The 15,325-nt window shown below is 32.1% G+C and overlaps 1 protein-coding gene across 3 annotated transcripts in view; it reads left to right on the top strand.

The window, feature by feature from the left end:
- Window positions 1-15,325, top strand: part of LOC114331755 (probable multidrug resistance-associated protein lethal(2)03659) — a 243,736-nt gene that overhangs the window by 222,443 nt on the left and 5,968 nt on the right. For all 3 annotated transcript variants that reach the window (XM_028281392.2, XM_028281390.2, XM_028281391.2), the window contains exons 10-12: window positions 1,744-1,894; window positions 10,076-10,306; window positions 11,768-11,926. In XM_028281392.2, coding sequence (XP_028137193.2) covers window positions 1,744-1,894; window positions 10,076-10,306; window positions 11,768-11,926 — 541 coding nt within the window. The remainder of the gene's footprint in view (window positions 1-1,743; window positions 1,895-10,075; window positions 10,307-11,767; window positions 11,927-15,325) is intronic.

The following is a 15,325-nucleotide window of genomic DNA, read 5'->3' as shown; positions in this document are numbered from 1 at the left end:
AGTTTATACAATCACGGGCGCATCTTAAGAAAGGCTTGCCATTGTTGAGATGTGGTGTTATCGAAAAATGTAAAAAATATCATGGACACAACACGTAACAAACACGGAAACATCAAGAAAGATGAAAAAGGCAAACAAAATGTGATTGGTTATATAAGGAAAAGTATTAAGTACTGGTTATATAAGTAAGAATACGTAGTAACTCAATTAATTAATCACTAATTAATTTTTAATTAATTCGAAATACATACTATACCTATTTACAGATCAGGTAGAAGAGGAAACTTAGTCTCGAGGGGAGTCTGACGAAGAAAAAGAGAATGAATATTTAAGCTCAGATGAGGAGTTTGAAGAAGAAGTACAAGATTCGGACACATAATTAATTTAGTTTATAGTTTTATACTTTTCTACCTATATATTTATAATAATAAATTTGTCTTTTTCTATCATATTTGCAAAATATATTGTATAGTACCTATTATTTTCCTTCAATTAAGAAAAAGTTACTTAAAAGACTATAATATATAATAATTACTCTAACGTTTCGAGGCACAACATGGGTATTGCTATGTCACGTGATTTTTCTCGAGCGAACGGACTCGCTCAGCTACAACAGAGGACGCAAACAGCTATCGGTATACGCTCTTTCTCACACTGCTGCTTACCTATGGCGCATTTCATTTATATGCACGCGTAATTTGTTGGATCACATGGCAGTTGGAAAATTACACCAAAAAAAACCTGTCTTTTTTAGAATATTTATTTTTAAGATTAAAAAATACCCTGTCAAGATAACAATTACACCTCCCTGTCCGGAAGGAATGTACATAGCTATGCATGTACACCTATATTTTATACTCTTTAATAGTATGTAAAGATTCAGATAAAATCTTCTGAAGTTCAGATGCACCCCTGAAAATAATCCTGAGGCGCCCATGCAAGTATCTTGCAGAGTTAAAATCGCCCTCAAATCGCCTCGCCTGTTTATTTTCTTTATATTTGAATATTTAAATTTACTTTAAAGTCACGTCAATGATATTTTTTGTAATAACATTTTTTACCCTTTTTTTAAATTTTGGGGGAGAATTTTGGGGAAAATAACCGCTACTCTCCAGCCAGACCAGCATTTTTGTATTAGACTATCATGGAAGAGTCACCTGAGAAATTTTTAGGTTGCCCTGGTAGTAGGCAGAAACATTTATTTATCATAGTTTCTTAGGGTGTACAGTACCTATATTTTCTGCAAAGTATGATAAGGATACGTGAAATAATTTTAAATTAATGGGTAAAAATAGTTATTAAATGTTTAAATAAAACAGCCTGTAACTCAGTAACGAGCCACATTTTATTTAAGTGAATTGGGTTAAATCTTAATATTTTGAGGTCTAGAATCTATAACTCAGAGATTGGACATTCTTAATGAATCACCCTGTATATACAGTTAATGATTTTGGTATAACGCTCATCAACAAATTTATATTGAGTCAAATGCCTTCTCGTAATTTACCATAGCTATCCAGAGTGTAATACTGTATTCTTTTTTGTATGTTACTAATATATACAATTACCAACTACAGTTAAATACAGACTTATAAATATAGATGAAATCTTTTGCATAATAAAACTTAAACCAGATTAGAATAAAAAATCTTAATACCATACATCCTTTAAATGAATAAACTAAAAAAGCTTTTGTATAAATTTACATATAATCTTGTTTTTTAACTCTGTGTTCTTTTTCAGGCCGCATTTTACTGCTTAGGTATCCTGGTACTCATAGCAACAGTTAATTGGGTATTCCTCTTCCCTTCAATAATTTTTATCAGCCTCGTTGTGACGTTAAGAATTCTATATATCAACACGGGTCGTAATTTAAAAAGACTAGAAGCTGCAAGTAAGCATAATAAGCAGACTCTGGATTTTTAAGGGAATGCGGCAGGGTAGAACTCACACAAAATGGCCTATTGCTCTCGAGTAGGTCAATATTAGTAAATGGTTATTGAAAATTTTAGTTCACATTGTAACGGGTATATAATATGTATTTTTGGACAACAGACTCAGCAAAACAAAGGTTCAATTAAAATGAATACATATATTCTTCTTCTTTCGACACAAAGCAAAAAGCAAAAATATTAAAATCAAACAATATCTTTATAGACCAGGGCGCATCTGTAAAAATATTAGTACATTTGGACGTTGAGAGGTGACTCAAATTTTTTTGCAGAAATTGCTTGAAAATAAATTAAATAATAATATTTGAGTTATCCTCCCTCTCAAAAAGGTCCGGAACATTGTTTAAATAATCTAAATGTCAAAAAATTAAGGAAAAATTCGATTTTTTTCTTGGTTTTTTGATTATAACTTTAAAAGTATTCATTTCCGAGAAAAGTTGTACTAAGATAAAAGTTGCGTAATTAAATTTCCTATAATATAGAATTGGTTAAAAATTTAAGAAATAGTCACCCTTGTTGGAAAATAGCAAAAATTTTGAAAAAAACATACAAAAACAAGTATTCGCATTTTACGTTTTTCAACCGTGTATGCTACACTTAGGACCTTCATATTTCACCCTGAAAAATTTTATGATACAGTAAAACAATGTTGTAAATATCATTAAGATCGGTTTGATAGATTTTGCAAAATAAATTTTGCAATCCAGCTTTCGTAAAAGAAATTCATTTTTTCAAAATGTTACAGGACTGAAAATAAAGCAGATAGCAAGTTGAATTTTTTTTTGCATATAGAAGTGTACTGTACCTGTCATTTGCAATTTCGCAAAATTAAAATCGCTTAACAACACGGGGTCAGGAATTTTTTTAAATAAACATTAATTATTGGTGCTACGCGCAGGACAGCGGATAGGTTGCTCTGATTGGGCATTCCAATGACCTTTGATAATATTTGATAAATTTTAATTTTTATGACATTTCGATATAAATAAATAAATTTGTTTATTGCAAAATAAAAACACATACTCTATCCTTTGAAATAACACTTTTATTAGCAAAAACTTTCTTTGTTCATATATTTTAATTTAAATAATAAAAGTTTATTATTTTTAAACATATGCAATGGTTTAAACAATATTTCACAAACAATAATAAAATTAGTTTGATTTTTGTGGAATTAAAAAATTAAAATACAACAAAATATAGAGTAAGAAAATAATATACCTATTAGATAAAGATTGGAAGAAATTTTGGTGGAAATCAACCTGTGTGAATCGAACACCGCTGTCCTGCGCGTAGCACCAAAAATTATTGTTTATTTAAAAAATTGTCTGACGCCGTGGTAATTAATCGATTTTAATTTTGATAATTGCAAATGAAAGGTACAGTACACTTCTATAAGCAAAAAAAAATCAACTTCCTATTTGCTTTATTTTCAGTCCTGTAACATTTTGAATAAATGAATTTTTTTTGCGAAAGCTGTATTGCAAAATTTATTTTGCAAAATCTATTAAACCGATCTTAATGAAATTTACAGTGTTATTTTACTGTATCATAAAGTTTTTCTGGGTGAAATATGAAGGTCCTAAGTATAGCATAAATGGTTGAAAAACGTAAAATGCAAATACTTGTTTTTGTATGGTTATTTCGCAATTATTGCTATTTTGCAACTAGGGTGACTATTTTTGAAATTTTTAACCAATTTTATATTGTAGTAAATTGAATTACGCAACTTTTATGTCAGTACAACTTTTCTCGGAAATGAATACTGTTAAAGTTATAATCAAAAAACGAAGAAAAAAATCGAATTTTTCGTTCAATTCTTGACATTTTGATTATTTAAACAATGTTCCGGACCTTTTTGAGAGGGAGGATAACTCAAATATTATTATTTGATTTATTTTCAAGCAATTTCTGCAAAAAAATTTGAGTCACCTCTCAACGTCCATCTCAAAACAGATCCGCCCTGGACTATTACTCAAATCTGAGTAAAGATAGAAAAGTAAAAGATGGTTTTGATTGTTTTCGATTCAGGGGTATGCACAATCTCTGGACAGCTATTTCCACCATTGCAGGCTTCCTCAACAGTGCTAGCGTGCACACCTCTAAATCGAAAAACAGATCGACCATAATATATATTTATGGGGAATTTCAAAAATCATTGAAATTCCCATTGACACGCGATCCAGCGACATCTCTTAAACAAATTGAAAAGTCTCAGATACAGAATTCACCATTATAATAAAATTAGAATGGTAAATAGTTATTTAAATCTGAAACTTTTCTTGTTGAAACTTATTTCTGGTAGACGCTGGTCTTTCTGGTCTTTCCTAGATGAATGATGACGGAATGTGATTGCATATAGTGGAGTCTTTTTGTTTTATATATTCGTCGTCTGCGGTCTTATAAATTGTAATAGTCGCAGATTAGGAATGTACCAGTAAGAACTTTCAACAAGAAAAGTTTCATGGGGCTAGTAGACGTTGGGCCAATCAGTTAAGCCAAGGAGTTGGGCCAACGTGTACAGGACCACTTGGCATGAGTTTGCGATTGGCGGTCAGCGTTGGTCTACAAACCGAATTTTGTCGGTATTTGGTGCACAAATCAAAGGATTTTTGGGACTTGCGCGATCTGCCAAACAGCTGTTTGGTTATGAACACGTTGTTGTCGTTCAGTTTAAAATATTTGTTTTCTCTTCTCACAATACTGATACTGTTTATAAGTATTAATTTTTAATTTTAAGGTTGTGTTTTAATATGAATACTTTTTTCGGTATAAAAGCACCGTCGTTTGCGCCATTGTTTTTAATCACTCTTGTTTGGTACACTTTTCTATAAGCATTGAACGCGTTGTACAAATTAATTGCGGCGGCTGCTACAGTCTCCACATCCATATCCATAATCAGAGTTTGTTTTTAGTTTATCCACCAAGAAAGGTTAATGCAGACTGATAACTCCACCAACGTGTAATCACCATGTATTCATTGTTCTTACTTGGCCCAACTTATTGGCCCAACTCATTGGCCAACTAGTTGGCCCAACGTGTACTGGAGCCATCTCAGATTTAAATAACTATTTACCATTTTAATTTTATTATAATGGTGAATTCTGCATCTGAGACTCTTCAATTTGTTAAGAGATGTCGCTGGATCGCGTCCCAATGAGAATTTCGATGATCTTTGACATTTCCCTTATAGTCTAGGCGCCAAATAGAGGTCACCGTGTCATTTTCAATTCTGATGGACAAACTCAACGGTTTCTTATGGATTTTTGGCTGCTGATTACGAATTTCGAGGGGGGATTTCGATCCGAGTGGTCAAAAAATTGTTATAAACAATTTAATTGTTTATAAATTGTTTATTAGGCTCTGGCTCATAAACTAAAAGAGATAAAAAAAATGTTTCAAATAAAATTTGTTCCCGAATAAAAAACGAGGAAACAACCGTTTACTAAACTTAAATCCGACAATTAGAACTCCAGATATTGTAAAATTAGTGCACAATGCAAATTGCAAATTGCAAAATAAGTATTTTTCGAAGCTTTACCGATCGTAACTCGGCTTCTGCTCATGCAAATGAGCCTTATGAGGTGTGCTTTTAAAGCTAATTAAGAGGCTTCCAAACAAAGTTTGTTAAATTATTTGATCTTCATTTGTTTTAAAGTTATACCCGTTTGAAGTTATAATTTTCTTAAAAAAATTGTATATTAATTTGTTTATAAAGGTTTCAAGTAAACTTGAGCTATAAAAATTTACACTTTAATTAACAATAATGATAAAACAACTCAAAAGGAACAATTTGAGCTTACGAAAATGTTCGTAAGTTTATTTTTGGCTAAGATGTCGAAATTTTAATGGCGCGCTATGAGGCGCAAGATTGGCTCACAGTCAAGTAAAAGTATGTATTCTTCAACGCTTTATCGATCGTAACTCGGCTTCTACGCATGAAAATGAGCCAATATATGATATCTATATAAAAATGGATCGAGTTCTTTTGCAGCATCATCATTGCATATAAAACGAGCATTTATGATGTGGCGGCATACACACAATTGACGGGACTTGATGATGCTGCAAAAGAACTAGATCCACTTTATATGGATATCATATAGATAATTAGACTGTGAAGCCTCAAAAAGTTTTAGTTTTACTGCCTACAAGAACAGACTTGTACTACCATGTAACTGTTAAAATTTCGCTAAGAACTTATGCAGATGTAAAAAAGCTGATATTTCCTGTATATCTCTATGCAGATTTGCAGATGCATGAAAAAAATGTTTGTAAAAATAGTATTAATAAATAATATCAACTATCTTTTTAGTTATACTTCTGAAATATTAGTTTTTAATGTTTTTTTCTCATTTAATGCAAAAAATAGAAGACAGTGTAAATAGAATGAAAGGTGATACGAGGTACAGTATGATGATTTAATTATAAGAATTATATGATAAAATTTTATTAGGATCTTCAAAAATGAAAAATGAAGATAACGTATGTATACATAGAAATTATAATTTGCATCGAGAAGTTAGCGCGTGAACCTTTACGCGGTGAGCCGATCTTGCGCCTCATAGCGCGCGCCATTAAAATATCGACATCTTGGCCAAAAATAAACTTATGAACATTTTCATAACCTCAAATTGTTCTTTTTGAGTTTTTCTATCATTATTGTTCATTAAAGTATAAATGTTTATAGCTCAAATTTGCTTGAAACCCTTATAAACAAATGAATGTACAATATTTTTAAAAAAATTGTAATTTCAAACGGGTATAACTTTAAAACAAATGAAGATCAAGTAATTTAACAAACTTTGTTTGGAAGCCTGTTAATTAAGCTTTAAAACGACACCTTCTAACACTTATTTTCATGCGTAGAAGCCGAGTTACGATCGATAAAGCTTCGAAAAATACTTATTTTGCAATTTGCAATTTGCATTGTGCACTAATTTTAAAATATCTTGAGTTATAATTGTTAGATTTAAGTTTAGTAAACGGTTTTTTCTTGGTTTTTTATTAAGGAACAAATTTTATTTAAAACATTTTTTTTATCTCTTTTAGTTTATGAGCCAGAGCCTTATAAACAATTTATAAACAATTAAATTGTTTATAACAATTTTTTGACCACTCGCATTGAAATCCCCCCTCAAAATTCGTAATCAGCAGTCAAAAATCCATAAGAAACCGTTTAGTTTGTCCATCAGAATTGAATATGACACGGTGACCCCTCTGGCGCCTAGACTATTGACCCTTATCCGGGCAACACATTTTACTTACGTAACCGGGCAACTCGGGTTCGTTGGGCCCACCACTGTTCGGTGAATGTACTAATCATATTTACCCCTATATTTCTAATACTATTTTTTCATCTTTTACTAAAGTTAAATTTAAATTGTCTAGATTAATAAAATGTGCTACTACAGTATGCGGTCTACCTTGAGGGTGCGATCTACCTGAAGGATTTGCCATATTTTCATACCACACTTATCTGGCTTTGAAGGCATATACTGCTTGAAACGACACCTACCTCGATACGTAACAAGTTTCTCATCTACCATTATGCTTTTTCCTGGTAAATAATATTTCTGAAAGATTTGTTTGACTTGATTCCACACATCGGGTATTGCTGCTAATTTGTCGTTCCTTCTTCGTTCATACCTCGTGTCCTTATCGTCAAATCGAACAAATCTTAGCAAATTTTTGAATCCATGGTAGCTTTAAATATAGTAGGTCCATAAGACTTACTTTAAAGAATATCTACATTATGGATGTTGACATTTCTGATACGTTTAGAAGCCCAAAAAAAACAGCGTACAACTATTTTTAAACGATTTTCTTTAGTTCAATAGTTTGCTTCAAATCTTTAGATGTTAATTTGACATTTGCCTGCCTTTTCTTCAATGCAAATGAATGAAAATTTGCAGACATATATATTCGCGGGAACAATACACGAGTAGTCAATAAATTTTTTTTATGTTTATTAATTGTTTAAATAAAAAAAACGAATTTAATGGAAAATGCTTAAATTCTCTTGTTTTTTGGAATGTAGAAACTTAAAACTTTAACAGATTTTAGCTAATGATATGAACTATACATAATTTCACTTTTTACGTTAATTGTTTACGTTATGCTTCATAAATAAACAGTGAAGTTTCAAATTTTGAACGCTCATATATTTGCTTATATAAAAATCGGCGCTTATTCGTGTCAAATTTCAATACGATACAAAACAAAATTTCAACCAAAACTCGAATTAAAAAAATTCGTATTTTTATCGTAGTCTTAGAAAAACCACCGGTAGAGACGTTTTGTGCTACAATTAACATTAGAATTCATTTTGGTGTGTTAATTAATTAAACGCTTTTCTTTAGTTCAATCGTTTGGCTCAAATTTTTGGACGTTAATTTGACTGCCTTTTCTTCAATTCAAATGACTAAAAATTTGCGCAGACATTATTCACTCGCGGGAACAATGCACGAATAGTCAATAAAAAAATTTTTATGTTTATTAATTGTTTAAATAAAAAAAGATTTTAACGGAAATGCTTAAATTCTCTTGTTTTTTACAATGAAGAAACTTGAACCTTTTACAGATTGTAGCTAATTATATGAACTATAAAAAATTTCACTTTTTACGTTGATTGTTTACGTTATGCTTCATAAATAAACAATAAAGTTTCAAATTGTTTGCCGATTCCGACTACTTTTCATGTTTGTATATCATATCGCACCTTGAAAACCATATGGCAATATCTGCAATTTTTTCATGAAATGACCTTTGAATGTAGTCTAATAAGAAAAAAAATCAATTTTTTAATGCTATATAGCAGCGTCTGCAAAAAATTTTAAGTTCGGCACCAGAAAGATACATCCCTATGGCTTTTGTCAAAAATCGGTTCTTCTTTTTATACCATCAGGCATTATCTGCAGTAGTTGATGCTCTACGGTTCTAAAATTGGAAAAAAAAAACCCAGATCTATATGGCAATATGTGCAAAATGTGACCCACGCTCGTAAAATGAAAGCAAGATCTACTAAGGAAACATCCTTTGAATGCAACAAAACAGAGTGCTGCATAGAGATTTGATTGCAACACTGGAAATAAGCGACAAGACTATAACAAATTGATATACAACGTCGTACTGCAGATCCCAAAAGAAAAGCGAATTATAACCGACAGACATTATATAAGCGACAGATTATAATATGCAAGACTTTGATTAAGTGTTAACACTAAAAATTTGTAATAAATAAGTACAATCAATAAAAAAACTGTTATTTTATATGAATTTTTACTGTATCAGGTGTATCATGTGCGAAAATTGATATATTTTTTAATACCATATGGCCGTATGTGCTAAAATACCTATTTCCTGGGGGAAATTTTACGTACTTCTTAATTCATATAAAAATATGTAAAATTAAAGACAATTGTGCCAAATAACAGGTTTGCAGCTTAATTTTTGGAATTACAGTAAATAAAATTAACTTTACAAAAACTTAAAATGCTCATAACTCAATATTATGATTTTTGCAGTTACTGCCATATGGTTTTCAAGGTGCGATATATGTTTTATACATATTTTAATAAACATGACGATATATTTTAATGTTTTAAAAGTGTAAGACTAATAAGTAAAAAATAAAAAAAAAGAAATTTTTTTTAAGAAACGCTTTTTTTAGTTACGGGTGACTAAAATTAAAAATATTATAAAAAAAATCAACTAAAAAGCAAAAAAAAAAAAATTGAAAAAATCTAACACATTCATTAAAGAAAAACGTGGGGAGAAAACCGTTTATTCGATGAAAACGCGCCACCCTTTTCTTTGACAAATTTGTTAAATTTTTAAATTTTTTTTATTTTTTGCTTTTTAGTTGATTTTTTATAATATTTTTAATTTTAGTTACTCGTAACTAAAGAAAAGTGTTTCTTAAATTTTTTTTTTCATATTTTTTTATTAAAATTATGCTCGAAAGCACGTTTATCCGTCAATAAAACATGCGATTTTTGATCTGCCTTTCCTTCATGTAATAAAAACTGGGAGCCCTGCCCTGCCGCATCTATAAAAATGCTAAAATTCCGGAGTCTGGTAATAATTTTCGATGGCGACATTAATTAATAAGACGATTTTAGCGAGAAGCCCTTTGGTGGGCCACATTAATGCAACGCTCGATGGTTTGTCAACTATCCGAGCATTCGATGCTGAAAAAAGGCTGACAAATGAATTCTATCGACATCAGGATTTGTATTCGTCGGCAGTTTTCACTATGAGATTGAGCCATACTGCTTTGATATTTTATATGGGAGCACTCAGTGCTACGTTTTCCACCATCATTATGGCGAAATTCCTGTTTTTCCCAGACGGTAAGTGACTTCCAGCCTTCTAAAACAAGGTTTCTGTTTCTCTATTAAGGAAATAATTGGAATCGATTTTTTGTTTAAACGTAACAGATTTTTCAGGATAAAGTAGGCTGACTTTCAATTTTGTTTTTCTCCTACAATCTTTCTGTAAATACTGAAAGAGAAACCAATCAATGGTGATAAGTTTCAACGTATTTCAGCTATTTTCGATTACATGTTTTGATGGAAAAACGGAATTTTTTATCAAAGATATTTTATATTGGTATTATTTTGTAAACATAAAGCTTGCAGATAATATTTTCATCCGTAACATACCAAAAAATGGAAAAATAGTGCCGTAGTATGAGACAATAATTATAATAAGAGACCTGGATCCCGCGTTCCAAAATCAAAGTTGATTAATAGCAAGCTGAAAATTTGTTAATAGATTAAAGGTGTCTAGTCGGACAAACTTTGATGTATGGGAACACTGAAACAGAAGTTTAAATTGTGGAACGTGATTTTAACCGTGGAACGTGTCATCCTGACAAGTTTATGATTATGAAAACTATCAGGTTGTTTTTAAGTTTATTCAATAGCAAACTGTATATCATATATGAAAAAATATTTGCCCAACAAATACGTTGGACATTTTAATAAGTCCGACACGTAGAACATGTCAAGTGACAAGAATTATGGTTTTGGTAAATAGCAGTCCGATTTGTGCATGAGAGTTTAATGAAAGGGTAACATATCAATGGACCGTGATAGTGTGACGTCAAAACGTCAAAAAGGTTTCCAAACAAAGCAACTGTCAATTGATTATACGCGTGATTTGTGCAATCATTTTTAATTTTATTTTGTTTTAACAATCATCTGCACATTTTTTCTAAAGACACAATCCTTGTTAGTCATATCAATCATATTGCTTTTAATTTTATAAATCTCCTTACACAAAATCAAGGATTTACACTAGATAGTACTTACTGCGTTTCTTCAGGTTTTTAGCCAGTCTTAATTGGAAATATGGTGGGAAATATACTATGAGCATTGATTACAATCACGGGTACCCAACACATTACCATTTTGTAAAAATTAAACATCCTACAAGCAAATAAAAAGGAAAACAAACACCATGTCTGAATTTTTGCTTTATTTGGAAAACTTTTCAGAGTAGCCAACATTGATTTGACGTCACGACTATTACGGTCCATTGGAAGTTCTGTTACACCAAATACATGGTACGTTTTCGTAGTCTGACGTTCAAAACCTCTAACCTGTTCCACAATTAAAACTTCCCCTGTTCCAGTGTTCCCGTACATCAAAGTTTGTCCGACTAGACACCGTTAAGCTATTAACAAATTTTCAGCTTGCTATTAATAAACTTTTTTTTGGCACGCGGGATCCAGGCCTAATATGTAAATGTTTTTAAACGGTTCAGTAATCAGAAATAATAAATTACTAAAATATTACCTAAATTTACAGATACTTCCGCTGGAAACGTAGGGCTTGCGCTTACAAATATAATAAGACTCTCAGATATGATTTTATGGGGTATCAACGAGTGGATAGAAATAGAAACTAATATGACGTCAGTGGAACGTTGTTTGGAGTACACAAAAGTGAAACAAGAAGATGACTCAGGTAAACAAACGAAGACATTATTTGAATAATGCCTTTACTTTCCTTTCAGGTATTTCCTTTCCTAAAGGTATTTCAGATTTCGTTTCTTAATAAAACTTAGTAAATATAGTCCTTCCTAATGCAGAAAGAGGTGTATGCATAGTGTTTATAACGCTTTAATATTCTTTGATTATTTGTGTAGTTGCTACAATTTTGTGAATGTTTTCTTGTCCTGTATTTGTTTATTTTTTGCTTTATTTCTTTTATTTTTAACCAACATTTCTTTATAATTTGTCGAATCTTCTGTCATTCTTAGTTCTTAAAATATTTGATTTTTGTTCTCCAGTAACATTGTTGCAACGGTTCTACATATCGGTAGCTTCCACTGTTTTTTTTATCGAAAATGTCAAAAAAAAGTTATAGTCACTAAGATGTCCAAGGACCCTAATAACACCAAACATTCCATGTATGTTCCCAGAATGTACACAGAGGACATTGAAAAAATTCATGGAATGTCCTCAAAAGCACAAGAACGTCCCCTAAATGTCCCAGAAAAGTCCTGTGTCAGCATTTTAAATATTCCTTGAATGTCTTGTTGAAACATTCCGTGAATGTCTACGAATGTTCTTTTTACATTCACAGTAGATTTTCTAGACATTCCCTGGATATAGTCGCTGATGTGATATAATACCTCCGATTTGTTTTTTCATGAGTTTTGTAAGAGAGATTAAAACCTTTTTTTACAGTCACCTCCTGTTTTCATATGATACTTTTTGACAGGTTTTGTAGTAAATTCAACTATCTATTTACTACAAAACATGTCAAAATTTACATGTGAAAACAGGAGATGACCCTAAAAATGGTTTTTCTTCTCCTACAAAATTCATGAAAAAGCAGATAGGAGGTATTGTCACATCACCGACGATATACCAGAAGTATATGTGGCCATACCAGATAATATATCCTTGATAAATATTAACATTTTTATTGCACAAAATCTTGTCATATATTTTTTTCCATAATCATCACTACGATGATGATTTATTGTATTGAATTGTACATTAAAATTAGAATCTGGCCATCACTGACCAATGAGCAATTTTAATTTAACCAAATTACTACTGTTCCTTAAAATGAAGAGCTTACACCATAGCGTCTCTTATCTAATTTAACAAGATCATGCACTATTTTAACATACACAGACACACAAGCACTATGCTCTGCTTTTTACTATCACCTATCACTCAAACTAGTTCAAAAGGCTTTGTCCTCTTTAATCTTCTAGTTTGCCCAGTAGTATCAAGGAGCTGGATTTCCTCAATATTCTCGTACTTGTGAAGTTGTTGCTCGTGACTTCCTGCCATCTTCTTGATGATTATACCCAGGTTCCATTTCTATGTCCTTATGGAGGTCACTGTTTGTCACATACCAAGCAGCATCTACAATATTTCTCAGTATTTTGTTATGGATTCTTTATATAATTTTTATATTACTTGGTCTAGTAAGTACACCCCAATAGTGGGCATCCATAAGTCTATTCAGGTCTTAATATTTGTTTATAAATTACCTAATAACTTGTTGTGCATCGACAATGTGGAATTTATTCCAACTAGCCAATACACTTTTTACATAATATACCTTTCTTTTGCCTTTCATAGCCAGAAGGCTATACGTTTCCTTCCTGGTTTTTGTGTAGACCACTTTCAGCCTATTCTAAAAAAAAAAAATTAAAATGAATGGTAATTTTTCTATTCTTTACAATTAAAAATCAAAAGAAGTAGGTACTATTTACATGTAATAATATGCATACATAATTCGTTTTATAAAGAATAAAGAAAATTGAAAACGGATTTTATAATACTTACATAATTGTTTAAACAAAAGAGATCCAGCCAGAGCAAAACGTGGCCAAACTAACATACAGAACAGCTAAAAAAGCCACTAATTCTAATTTCCATTTTCCATCCAATCATAAATTTTTAGGTTATCATGAAATGTGAAAATGTGATGACCACGCGGCACGCGACCCTACTTACATAGACACCCAAATTTGAAAATGAACGCAAATTGAATAGTAAATGGCCTCACTTAAAATATAGGATATTGGTAGTATGTTCATAGAATGTCTTGTGGTAACATTCCACCAATAATTGAATTAGATGTTCACCGAATGTTCCTTGAACGTCCAGGACATTCAAACATTAATAGAACTTTGATAGTACATTCCTGGAATGTTTTGTGTTGTTAGGGGAACGTTGGGATTCATTAGCGTTATTAAGAACTTGTCCAATACCTTTGTGAACAATCATGTGCTGATGGTATATTAGTGTAAGAAAGTCAGACAATAAGTTTTGCGATGACCTAGACTATTCTTCTTCTTGTTGTAACACCACAATACGAGGTGGGTTTTGGCTGACTGCACAAGTTGCTTCCATCTCGAATGGTCGTCCATGCTGTTTGGGTCATTGGATAGCCCCATTGTTCTTAAATCTGACCATATGTTATCTCTCCATCGCATTCGTGGACGTCCTAAGGGCCTTCTTCCTGTCGGGGCTTCCTTCCAGATTAGCTTCGCAAGGCGGTTATTAGAGAGTCTATGGATATAACCTGCCCATCTTAGACTTGGCGATTTAATCTCGTGGATTACGTCGCTAGCCCTGTTCTTCAGCATTTTCTCTCATTCGGCCTTGGTAAGTGTTCGACCTACATTATTACCCTGCATAATAATAGCAACTTGGTATAGTTTGCTACTGTTTTTGTAACTCTTTGGATTCAACAAATTCGCAGCATACACCGGCATCGTCTGTAAGTGTCCATAATTTTAATATATTGAAGAAATAGCATCTGACCATACGGGGTCTACCCCAAAATCCCCGACAGCCACAATCCCGACGGCCAAAATCCCGACACGCCAGAATCCCGAGAAGCCAAAATCCCGACAGGCCAGAATCACGAGGGGTTTGATAAGTTTCTTTTTAACACATAATTACATTTATTTGTTGTTTTTTGTTTATGGCCACCTGTTTTTTATTTTTTGTTACTAAACAAAAATATTTTGTATTAAAATATTAAACAAAAGTCGGAATTTTTACTTATGCGAGGATTGTTGCATGTCGGGGTTTTGGCCTGTCGGGATTCTGGCGTGTCTGGATTCTGGCGTGTCGGTGCTTTGGCCGTCGGGATTCTGGCTTGTCGGGATTTTGGCCGTCGGGATTTTGGCTGTCGGGATTTTGGCTGTCGGAATTTTTGGGCGGCACCGGACCATACGAGTCTTCAAATGAGGATCCTATTGTGGCAACAGAGTACAATATTCATTTTTTATATACTTTTTAATTGGGACTTTATCTGTCGTATGCCATCTAGCTTTCATTAAATGTACCGTACACTGCCTCTGATTCTGACCTGATTCCTCTTTTGATT

The sequence above is a fragment of the Diabrotica virgifera genome, chromosome 5, assembly GCF_917563875.1.
Source record: "Diabrotica virgifera virgifera chromosome 5, PGI_DIABVI_V3a".
NCBI lineage: Eukaryota > Metazoa > Arthropoda > Insecta > Coleoptera > Chrysomelidae > Diabrotica > Diabrotica virgifera.
This window is presented reverse-complemented; position numbering and strand designations above follow the sequence as displayed.